This window comes from Ictidomys tridecemlineatus, chromosome 3 (assembly GCF_052094955.1).
Source record: "Ictidomys tridecemlineatus isolate mIctTri1 chromosome 3, mIctTri1.hap1, whole genome shotgun sequence".
NCBI lineage: Eukaryota > Metazoa > Chordata > Mammalia > Rodentia > Sciuridae > Ictidomys > Ictidomys tridecemlineatus.
In genome coordinates, this window is record NC_135479.1 from 100,756,558 (window position 1) to 100,767,247 (window position 10,690).

Here is a 10,690-nt window from a genome sequence, read left to right on the forward strand (position 1 = left end):
TGCAGGGAGGCTGCAGTTTGCTTACATACTTCCTGGTGGATGATGCTTACAGAGCAGAAACTGAGCTATGAACTCAAGTGAGCAGATAGCACACACTACTGGCTCACATGATTTACATGACTGTAGTTAATTCAGGCAAATGGATATTTTCTAGTTCTGGTTCAAAGTGAGCTAATCAATGTCACTTCTGTTTTAGAAATGAAACAAACAGAGTTGCTGCATAGCTGCTCACATAACATGTGACAAAGCATAACAAAAAATCCTACTGGTCAATACTTTCTGGATGTAATGCACTTGCTTAGTACTTGAATTCCAGAGACGAGCCTTACATGGTGAAATCTGCTAAAGCTTATCTTTGGGATGACCAAAAAGCAAATAATTGAGATGCTGAAAATATTATATTAATAATGATGATGATGATGATACTGAGGAATAAGGCTTATCAACTTATGTGCCTATCCTAATATGGCAATAATAAATCCTAGTGTTATTTACAAATAAAAAACACCAACGTAAAATTTTTAAACAATAACGTGTTTTGTAATTGAGTTATCAATAAAACTCACAAGATATGGTTACACTTACACAACACCGAATTTATTCATCCTTAAGAAAAAGCACAGAACAGGGGAAACACCACCTTGCAAACCGCAGCATCCCAGGGATGGCCAGAAAGCAGACCTTGCTCGTCATGCCCCCTTGTGGCCGTGCATGGTGTCATGCAGTTGGCTTAGGCTGGCGTGGAAGGCCCAGCATCACTGGAAGGCAAAGGGGTCTGAAGATCTTCAGCATAAATGTCCTGCTAGTTCCAAAGCCTCTGGGAGGTTGAAGGATTTATTCCGGAAATTCAGAAGAACAGAATAAACAATTCCGACTGCCACACACAGTTGGTGAAGGAAGTTTCTGGACTCATTAACTGCACATAGCAAACCATGAAGTGAACTTCAGGGTCTGAGTTGCTAAAAAATTTGATTAAGGCTCAACCATTTAGGCTGTAGGGATGATCCACAGCCCAGGTTTTAACCTTTTCCTGCTATGAGCAAAAAAGCCTAGCATTAGGCAGACTGTATGAAATGAATGGGAAAAAAACTAACAGGTTATTGTCCAGTTAACACATGGACAATACCGAATTTCGGGGGGAGGGGGGATTCTGCAGTCAAGTGGATGTCCCTGTCTACACAAGGGCCACTGGGATTCTTCTGCCTTAAGCTCCCTCCACACACCACTAACACCCTCACTGGTGCCCAGGAGCGGCCAGCCTGGCTCACTCACCCACACTCAGGGTTTGGGCATCTGCTCCTGGTCCTTTCTCAGAGCTTATCAGGGTCAGTGATATTTCCTGGGAATAATAAGGTGAATGTCTTCACTTTATCAAGATCTAAGATTAGGCTGAAAGATACATGAGAGCCTTTCTTCCAGTTTCAATGTAGGTTTATCCCAAACTCATCCTTCTGTCTGTTAAACTCACAATTTCACACCACAGCCCTCGATCATAACGCTGACTCACCAGCTCCGTGCACTGTTCAGACTTACAGATTTTCTTCTAACCAACTAATATACTTGTTCTGTATCCGATAGCCTAAACGTAAATGAAACGGTGACATTATGAGTGACAGGGCTCCATGGAATCCGTCCTCTATGTGGTCGTGAGTGACCTGAACTCCGACCTTGCGCAGCCGGGTGACATAGATGATCCCATCATCTCTCAGGATGTCGTGCTCACAAGTGAGGATGTAGGTCAAGGGCAAGTTCTGCAGCTGAGAATCATCGGCTATCAGAGGTGACACCCTGCTGTCCATCAGAACTGGATACGAAGGGTCAAGCTTTCCAAGAACTGGCTCCTTGTACATGTGGTTCTTTTTATACTTCTCGGGAAGGAGGACACTCCAGTTAACAAACTTAAACAGATGCCTGGACCCTCGAGGCATGTGCTGGTTTTCCCTCATCGCCTGGGGCAGAGCCTTATCTTTGGTCAAATACAGGCAGCCCAATTTAATTGCCAGGTCCCTGGACAGAATCGGCCCGTGTTTGTTTTCCTGGTGAGACGGCATGAAGATATCAAGTATCTGTAAGCCAGGGTAAATTAAGGCTTGTGCCTTAATTTTATTTTTGAATTCTGGATCATTCTGCAGCTGGAAAAAATAATAATAAAATATTAATGAATCAAAGACTTTCAAACTGCAGGAGCAGGAGGCAAATAAATTCATGAAACAAATTGTAAATTATGGTTAGAAACATTATTCTGATAACATTCACACCCAATTTTGGAGGCATAAAATGTTGCCATTTCCGTTTTATCAGTAAAGAAACCACACACAGAATCACATGCATGTGCACACATGATGACCAACTATAAATGTAATTGTGAGATTCTTAGAGAAGATGACAGGATATCTATGTTTAAAAACCTTTTTTCACTAAATTATGCTAAATGAAAAGAAAGAATAAGTATAATGATAAAATACTAATAACTCACATGTTAATTCAAAAGGAAATATATCAGAGGAAAGGATAGTCCTGTATGCAATCCACCTTCAGGACAAAGATACTGCTGTGTGATGGAAAGAGAGTAAGTTATGCCAATTTGAAGTTTGGGAAAAGATGTGGAACTCAATGTTCATAGCTGCTCTTTCCTGAGGTCTCAGCTGAGAGGTGGCTTCCTCTTCCTTCCTAGCCCGATGGGAGAGGACCTACGATCAACCTCTCAGGAGCAAATGCCCCAGCTGCCCACCAGCTTCCGCAGCTGGGTGGATGGATACCCTCTTTATTCCTTCCACTAGGTATTTAATTCCTTTATTCCTGACACTCTCTGAGCCATCCTCATATCTGTCTACCTTTCAATCTGTGGTCTTTTTCTATCTTCCTATCTATTCATCCTTCCATTTTTAACATTATCTATATGGAAACATGAATATGTTTATCTTATATTATATATTTATTTATATTCCATATTTTAAAATTTATATATTTATTTATTTTTATGGGGGGGAAGTTGATAGGGATTGAATCCAGGACCCCTTAGCAACTGATCCACATACCCGGTCCTAATTTTTTATTTATTTTTTATTTGGAGACAGGGTCTCGCTAAGTTGCTTCGGGCCTCAATAAGTTGTTGAGGCTGACTTTGAACTTGTTATCCTCCTGCCTCAGCCTCCCAAGCTACTGGGATTACAGGCATGTGCCACTGTACCTGGCTTTTCTATATTTATTGGTGTCATATAGCCTATAAATTACATGTTTTTGTGGGATTGTATATATATAATATGTAGAAGACATATTTTATATATACAATGTATATATAGCAATGAGAAAAATGAAAGGACGAATGAATTAATTTGATTATTCATCCTTCTATTCTTCAAATAAGGTAATAGCATTATCATCTTTGTGATCAGAAAAAAGTATTTGGAAAGCAGTATCAGGCATATGACAAGCAGGCTCCTGCAATAACCCTTGGCTATTGAAGAAGCTGGCTTAATCTCCCTATCCAAGAGGAGGAACCAACCAGAAGGCTGGGGATCAAAGCAGCAGGGGTACTAAAGGGCATGGAGCCCGGGAGGCATGGAGAGCCCTGGAAACACAGTGGTCATGCAGTGTCACCTCTTGGGCAACCAATAAGGATCTGAGTGCAAAGGAAGGATCTGCTAGGCAGCAGTGTTATTACATACATAGTCAAAGGAGTCTAGATAGCGCACATCCTAATCCCCCCTGCCCTTAGTGCCAAACTGCAATTGTCTTTGTCTCTTGTTTCTATCTAGTCATTCTAGATAGAAAGGGCTGATGCTGTTTCAGGACAGGTCCTTCTTGTCTAGAAATCAGGCCCCAACTCCAGTCATAGTGCAGACCCTGTGCAGCTCAGAGTTGCTCCCTGCTGAACCGGCTCTGATCAGCCTTTGGCCATGTTGCTCCATGGCCATATGACTTAGGTACCCATCACACTGCCGGTTTCTGAACACTTCAATAAAGACTCGTTGTCCCTGGTGGGGCTGGCTTCAAGGTTGTGCAGCAAGCACCTTTGAGGGCTGGTATTAAGGATTTATGTTACTGAGAGTTTTATAGTGGCTTTGAAATAGGAGGGGAAGGTTTCTAAACACATGAAATGACCTTCCTAGAGAAAGGTGACATACACTCATGGTGCTCTAGAAATAATCTTCAAAAAGTTAAAATCAACCAAAGTGTTACATGCAGAGTTCCCGCACACAGCTTCAGGACCTGGGGATAACTTCCCAAGTGTCTTACCCCTCGACTTGCCCTCCACATGGCTTACTGGTGCCGGGTTCTCCCAGGAATCATCTGCCTTCTTCCAGTGTTGGAAGCTCTTCTGCTGCTGAGGGTTTCCAGATGCAGGCAAGGACAGTTTTAGTCCATGGCCCAAATCTCATGCACCTCAACTACTTGAAGCTAACGAGGCAGAGGGGCTCTGAGATGGGCAGAGGAGCAGAATTAGTTGCTTTTTCCTCTGGCCACCCTAACAAGAGGCCAAGAGATCATGGTGGCTCGTGGTGACTTTATTGTATTTCATTTTTATTTAAAGACTGTATACTAAAAGGTTTCTGCTATACTAACTTTGTTCCATTAAAAAAGTTTTTGAGGTTGAGATTTGTGTGATGTGCTGAATTGAGTTTACTTTTCAGATATATTACCTAGGGTTGGTTATTATTCAGCTGCACACAGACAGGGCTTAACCTGAGGGCCAGTTCCTCTTCTGTCTCAGTAGTCATGCTTTTGAATGAGCATGACACATGGCCTAACGTTATGTCATGACACCCTACAGGGCTTAACACGCCAATTACCATCATCCCAAATTCCTGGCAAACTTTACAATTTACGTAGGGAGAAAAACAAACTCCCTATCACATCACATGGTAGGTCCTAGACATTATTGGGTGTTCCCCCCTAAAATTAGTGATAAAAATAGACCCTTATGCAGCATTATATTTCATCCTCTTGATGTCTTTAAAGTTTTATCTATCTGAAGATACAATCATGCAAAAAGGACAGAAAGTAGTTTGGGGTGTGTATTTTAACATTTCACAGAGATTGCAACTGAAACGACAGGTTCTCTTGGGTGTGCTCATGGCGCGTGTGCTAGGAACATGCATGACATGGAAGACTTACCAGCTCAGTCACTTTTGTTGCCAACACACCCCCAGAACTGTCTCCTGAAATACAGATTCGGGTGGGATCCACTCCGTATTTTGCAAGAATGTCATCTTGAAGAAAGAACTTGGCCACAAAAATGGCGTCTTCCAGGGAAACTGGGAACCGGTACTGAGGAGCTAGTCTGTAGCTGCAGAGGGGGAACCAAGGTAACAGGACACCCCGTGGTTAGACTCTGTTCTTGGCAGTGTGTCCAGGCATCTCCAGGGGACCCACAGGGCCAGTCAATCTGGGCCCAGTTTTGGACCGTCAATCTCACCACCCAGACCTGGGCTTGTTTCTAACTCCTGCTTAACATAAGGACAGATTTTGGGATGGGGGCTCTGAACTCCTGGTCTCACTGGGAGGGGTGGAGATGTTGTCCTGGTCTCCACCCCACACTGTCACATGTGAGCTCTTAGCAGTGAATCTTTCGTGTGTGGGTTTCATGGAGACACGCTCTGGCTTCCGTCACTTTCTCAGTGTAGTTCACAACTCAAAAATTTTTAGAACCACTGATAGGAGCATGTAGAGATTTAGAAAAAAAAAAAACAAACACAGAAACCCTGAAAATAAATGATCTGTCAGCGTTGGGCATTAGAAATTTGTTTAGGTCAAATTAGCACGACCCATTTCATATCATGAACACTGTGCAAAAACTTGATTCAAAATCAAATATAAAAGAAGTATAGCAAGGGATGGTGCTTAGTCATCTTGAGTTCATTTGTAAGATCAATTGTTACAGCACATTTTAACACGTAGGTATCTGCCACACACTGTCTTCTATTACAGGAGCATAGCTCATTGGAATTTATTTTCTATTTCTAACTATAGTAGTAATCTTAATATTTATAAGAATTGGTGAATTATTTGCATGCCATGCCGAACACGTAGTATTGGCCAGATGGCCCTGGCAATTTTGTTATATTATTATCTGTGTCCAAAATACCCTAATTATAGTGTAATCTTAAAAAGTAACATATCAAAAATGTAGCTGCTACACTCAGCGTTCTTCAGGGTAAAGAACAGCAAATATCATCAGTCACTGATAGAATTCTTAAACCAGAATCAACATCTATCACCATTTGAAGTGTTTATTTGAAATGATAAAGTGGTCTTTTAGTTTAAAATTATAGAAGGAAAGGGAGAATATTCTTCTTGCTGTTGTAAATTAGAAATAGCTCTGAACACACAGGGATCTTCTGGTTGCTACGGGGCAGTAGTGATGAGTGCTTCAGCACTGACTCTACTAGAACCTTCCAACCGACCCCCTCAGACCCCCAGGGAGCCAGGAAACCCCACTGTGTCCTTCCCATCAGGCAGGCACCTCTATGTTGCACTATGGTATGGGCAGCAGAGATGGAAAAGTTCCTCCTCCTCAGATCAGGATTTCAGAGGACAGCTTGGGTCAGAAAGTGACCGGCATTTGCTGCCCTTTCTGGAACATATCTGGAACTGCGGGAGAAGTTGTGGGGTGCTAAGCACCCTCATTTGGAGCATGCTTGAGACTCTCAGGGTCCCAGCATTCTCCACCTAAGGCTCCTCCAATCCGGAACATCTTTAAACTTCAGGTGTTTTTTTTTTTATCAGCTCAAAAAACTCCCAAATGGGAAACGGGAAACTAAGTTCCCCTGACCTGGGGATTAAACTGGGTCATCCTAGAACCTGAGTTTTACATTCCCAGGGGTTTTCACAGCTGTGCTAGCAAAGATGCTCCCCCGGGGTGCCCCTCAGATGTCCCTCAAGGGCACAGTGAAGTGGAACTTGGCCCCCGCAAGGAGGCCTGGATATTATATTGTTCATAAAAATCCATGTAAACCCCAAGCCCAGACCAGGAACTCCTGAGGCCTGAGGGGCTGGCCCTGGACAGGACACTGTGCTGTGAGGTGAGGCCTGTGCTGGGGAGAACAATCGCTCTTACTCTGCTCCGACGACAACAGCACCGAGTTTGTTATCCATCCATCTGTTTGTGGAGTCATAAGCCGACAGCTCTGAAAAGGAAGAAATTCAAGTGGGCAACCTATGAACAAGAGCAATGGGCACCTCCCCAGCTCGGGAAGTGTGGAAACACAGGCCAGGAGCAGGGGGTGGAGGACGGTCCCATGTCTGCTGCCATGTGGAAGGACACTGTCTGGAATCAAAACCCTCCTCATTCTCAACTCCTCAGTCATCCCTGAGCAAGTCCCAGAGGACGCCAGACTGTTCACCTTGAAGGAGGAAACTGGACACAGCCCTTGGCTCAGGTGGCCTTTGGTCAGGACCCTTCTTTCAGGTTCTCTGTGATACACTTGTCAAGGGGTGCCATTCACCGAGGACGCCCAGGTCTATCATGCCTGCTGCGTTCTGCCTGGTGTCATCAGGAAACTGCCAGGAGGGGGTGGATATCTAACTCATGGGGCATCCATTAACAGAGATAATTCCTTGCATCATATCAGATCATAATGGAATAAAATTGGAAATCAATAACAATATAAAAAAAGAAAATATTTTAATACATGGAGATTTAATAATATGCTTTTGAATGAGAAATGGGGCATACAAGAAATTAGGAGAAAATTTCAAAAACTCTTAGAAAGAAACAGAACAGAGATACAATGTATCCAAATATCTGGGGTAGTAGGAAGGCAACCCTAAGAGGAAAGTTTGTATCATTGTCTGCATTTTTAAAAATCCACAGAATTATCTTAAATAAACAATTTAATATTATGCCTCAATACCCTAGAAAAGCAAAAACAAACTGATTCCAAAATCAGTAGAAGACAGGAAATAATTGAGATCACAGCCTAAATTAATAAAATTGAGAATAAAAAATACAAAGAATCAACGTAACAGAGTTGGTCCTTTGAAAACATAAATGAGATTGATAAAAACCTTAGTCAAACTAACCAAAAGAGAGAAAATGCAAATGAACAAAATCAGAGATGAAAAAGGAGTCATAACTGACATTTCTGAAATCTAGAAAAACATTGGGAACTATTTTGAAATTGTATATTCTAATAAATTGAAAAATCTAGAAGATATTGACAAATTTCTAAACACATATGACCTACCTACATTAAACCCTGAGGATATAGGAAACCTCCTTGTTTCCAACATCAAACAATGATATCGAAGCAGCAATTAAAAGACTTATGAGGAAGTCTTTTAAGGAAAAGGAAAGCCCAGGACCAGATGGATTCTAAGTTCAGTTTTACCAGACCTTTATAAAGAACTAATGTGAATCTTCCTGAAATTATTCATAAAATAGAAAGGAAAGAGCCAGGCATGGTGGCACAGGCCTATAATTCCAGTTCTGCCACAAGACCAGCGCTGGCTTCATGAAAGAAGGTTCTGTTCATAAGAAATTGCTAGGGAGTTTTAAATTAAAGAGACAGACTCTCGTTACCTTCAACACCAGCTCCTAGACGGCTTCTCCTAGCTCCCGCTTCCAGCCACCTAATGCGGTGGCAAGGTTTACAGAAGAGCTAGCCAGAGAGGGAGAGCATGCCAGGGAGTGAACTTTTATTGGGGAACAAAAAATTCCAGGGAAAATCCCATCCAATGAAGGTTTAGGGGGGCAGCATCCCAAGGTCAAGGGTGACAATCGGGTCTTCAGGACAGTGGCCAGGCACACCTCTGCACAGACAAGCCCTCGGACCAGGGAAAGGGTGGGGGAAGGCTTTAACACAGCTATGTCTAAGCGCCTCTCACCCAGCCAGGGAGGTAACTTGCTCCACTCTATTAGTGATACTCACATTTGAGATTTTAATTTGGTTTATAATTTCCTTCATTTCTAAGATTATTGTTTGATTCTTTTATATAATCTCTATCACCTGAAAAAGATGCTTAACTTCTTCTTTTATCTGTTTATGTAATTAATTCTCAATGTGTTCTTTCGCTGCTTGAATTTGCTGTCTTGTGTCCTCTTTAAGGTTCCATTCCATCTGTCTAAGGTGTTCCCTGAGTTCTTTATATGACCATTTTTCTGATGACTCTATGTCGTCCTGAATATTTAGGCTGTCCTGCATTGTTTGTACTCCTTTTCTTCCTTGCTTTTTCATACTGCTCATTTTGCTTCTTGTTCTGTTTGACTGTTGAGTTCCTGTCTACTCCTATAAATTTATTTGATACTTGGGAGGAAAGGTATTAGCAGGGAAGGGAAGAAATCACCAGAGAATGAGAATAAGCAGGTAGAATTCAAGGAAGGGGGATTAAGAGAATTGAAAAGAAATGGAAAGACAGAGGAAGAGAAGAAAAAAAAAGAAAAAATAGAAAATTAAAAAGAATTAAAAAAATAAAAATTGTAATAATAGAGATGAGGATTAAAATTAAAAAATAAAATAAAATAAAATAAAATGAGTTTAAAAAACCTTTTTTTAAAACAACAACAACAACAAAAAAGAAAAATTTAATAAATGCAGTCTTAGAGTCCAATTCACTATTCTTCCATTAGGTGGAGCTGTGCCCACTGGGCTAAGCTTCTCCTCTCAGTAGGCAGGAGCCTGTCACTGTGCAGCAGCTTTTCCTCCCGGACTGGGCGGGTCTGCTCACGGGTAACGCTCACCACAATACTGGCTACAGGCCAGGTCTGCTGCTCCTGTGAGCCCTGTTTTCATGGACACCTGGGCACACTCTCCCTGTCTGCCATTCCCTCGGACCCTAAGTTTGTAGGGCTTGGGGCTGAGGACCCCCAGCGAATTTGCTTGCCCTCTGGTAGTCATGCCCCCCACCCCCCCCCCTGGGAAACTGGTGCAAGAGACATGAGTTGTTATCACTGGTGGGAGCCATAGCCGGGAGTTCCGCGTCGTGGGTCCCATGCCACTCCTGATTCCCCGTGTGGGCAGGGCTGTTCGAAGTGCTGGGCAGGCGGGAGTTGTTCACAGGAGGGGGGGTGCGGGGGGGGGGTCGTTGTTTGCAGCTCCGAACTGGCAGGGGTGAGGGGGTGTTGTTCGCTGCAGTTCCACGGTGGCTGGCGGGATTGTGTCCCTGATTCGCGTTGCCGAGATTCACTCTCCTGAGAGAAACTGACCCCTCAAACAGTCTTACTAGTTCTCGGCAGGTCTCCTTTCAGCAGAATTCTGCTAGAAGTTCCTCAGCAGGTCTCATGCAGGTGTATTTATGAGTCTCTCTGATCCCGTTACTGCGGAGGTATTGAAAGTGCTGCCTGCTCGCCGGACGCCATGTTGGAACCGCAGCATATTTTCTTGAAATGCTGTTACCACTCAGGAACTACAAAGGAAGTGCCCTAAGGACATGGTGAGACCTGTAATGGAAGCCTTCATCTCACTTACATTTCCCTGAACACTATTTGACATTTGAAATACTAAATACTGAACTTAGAAAAGGGTGAAATCCTTATGTGGCTCTTGGTTTCCAAGTGCACTGTATTTCCCATCCTTTGATGTGCTGTCTCTGCTGCACTTGATATGGCATTCCATTACTAGTACTTGCAGAGCAAAAGCACAAGGTGTCTGCTTACTGATGCAATTTCTTGGCTTTCTCTGCGGTGAATTAGATGAAGGGGCATCATTTCTTAACTCATGAAATAAGCATGACCTGTCATGTCAGTTCA

The 10,690-nt window shown here is 42.9% G+C and overlaps 1 protein-coding gene across 1 annotated transcript; it reads right to left on the bottom strand.

Annotated features, from left to right (window-relative positions):
• Positions 1 to 597: 597 nt before the first annotated feature.
• On the bottom strand, positions 598 to 10,300 carry LOC144375688 (arylacetamide deacetylase-like 2). Its single transcript, XM_078041136.1, has 5 exons — positions 10,260 to 10,300; positions 9,894 to 10,129; positions 7,061 to 7,130; positions 5,119 to 5,290; positions 598 to 2,132 (listed from the first exon to the last, which is right to left on the bottom strand). Exons 1-5 carry the CDS (start codon positions 10,298 to 10,300, stop codon positions 1,530 to 1,532), a joined length of 1,122 nt encoding a protein of 373 aa, XP_077897262.1. The 3' UTR covers positions 598 to 1,529.
• Between the last annotated feature and the right edge of the window lie 390 nt (positions 10,301 to 10,690).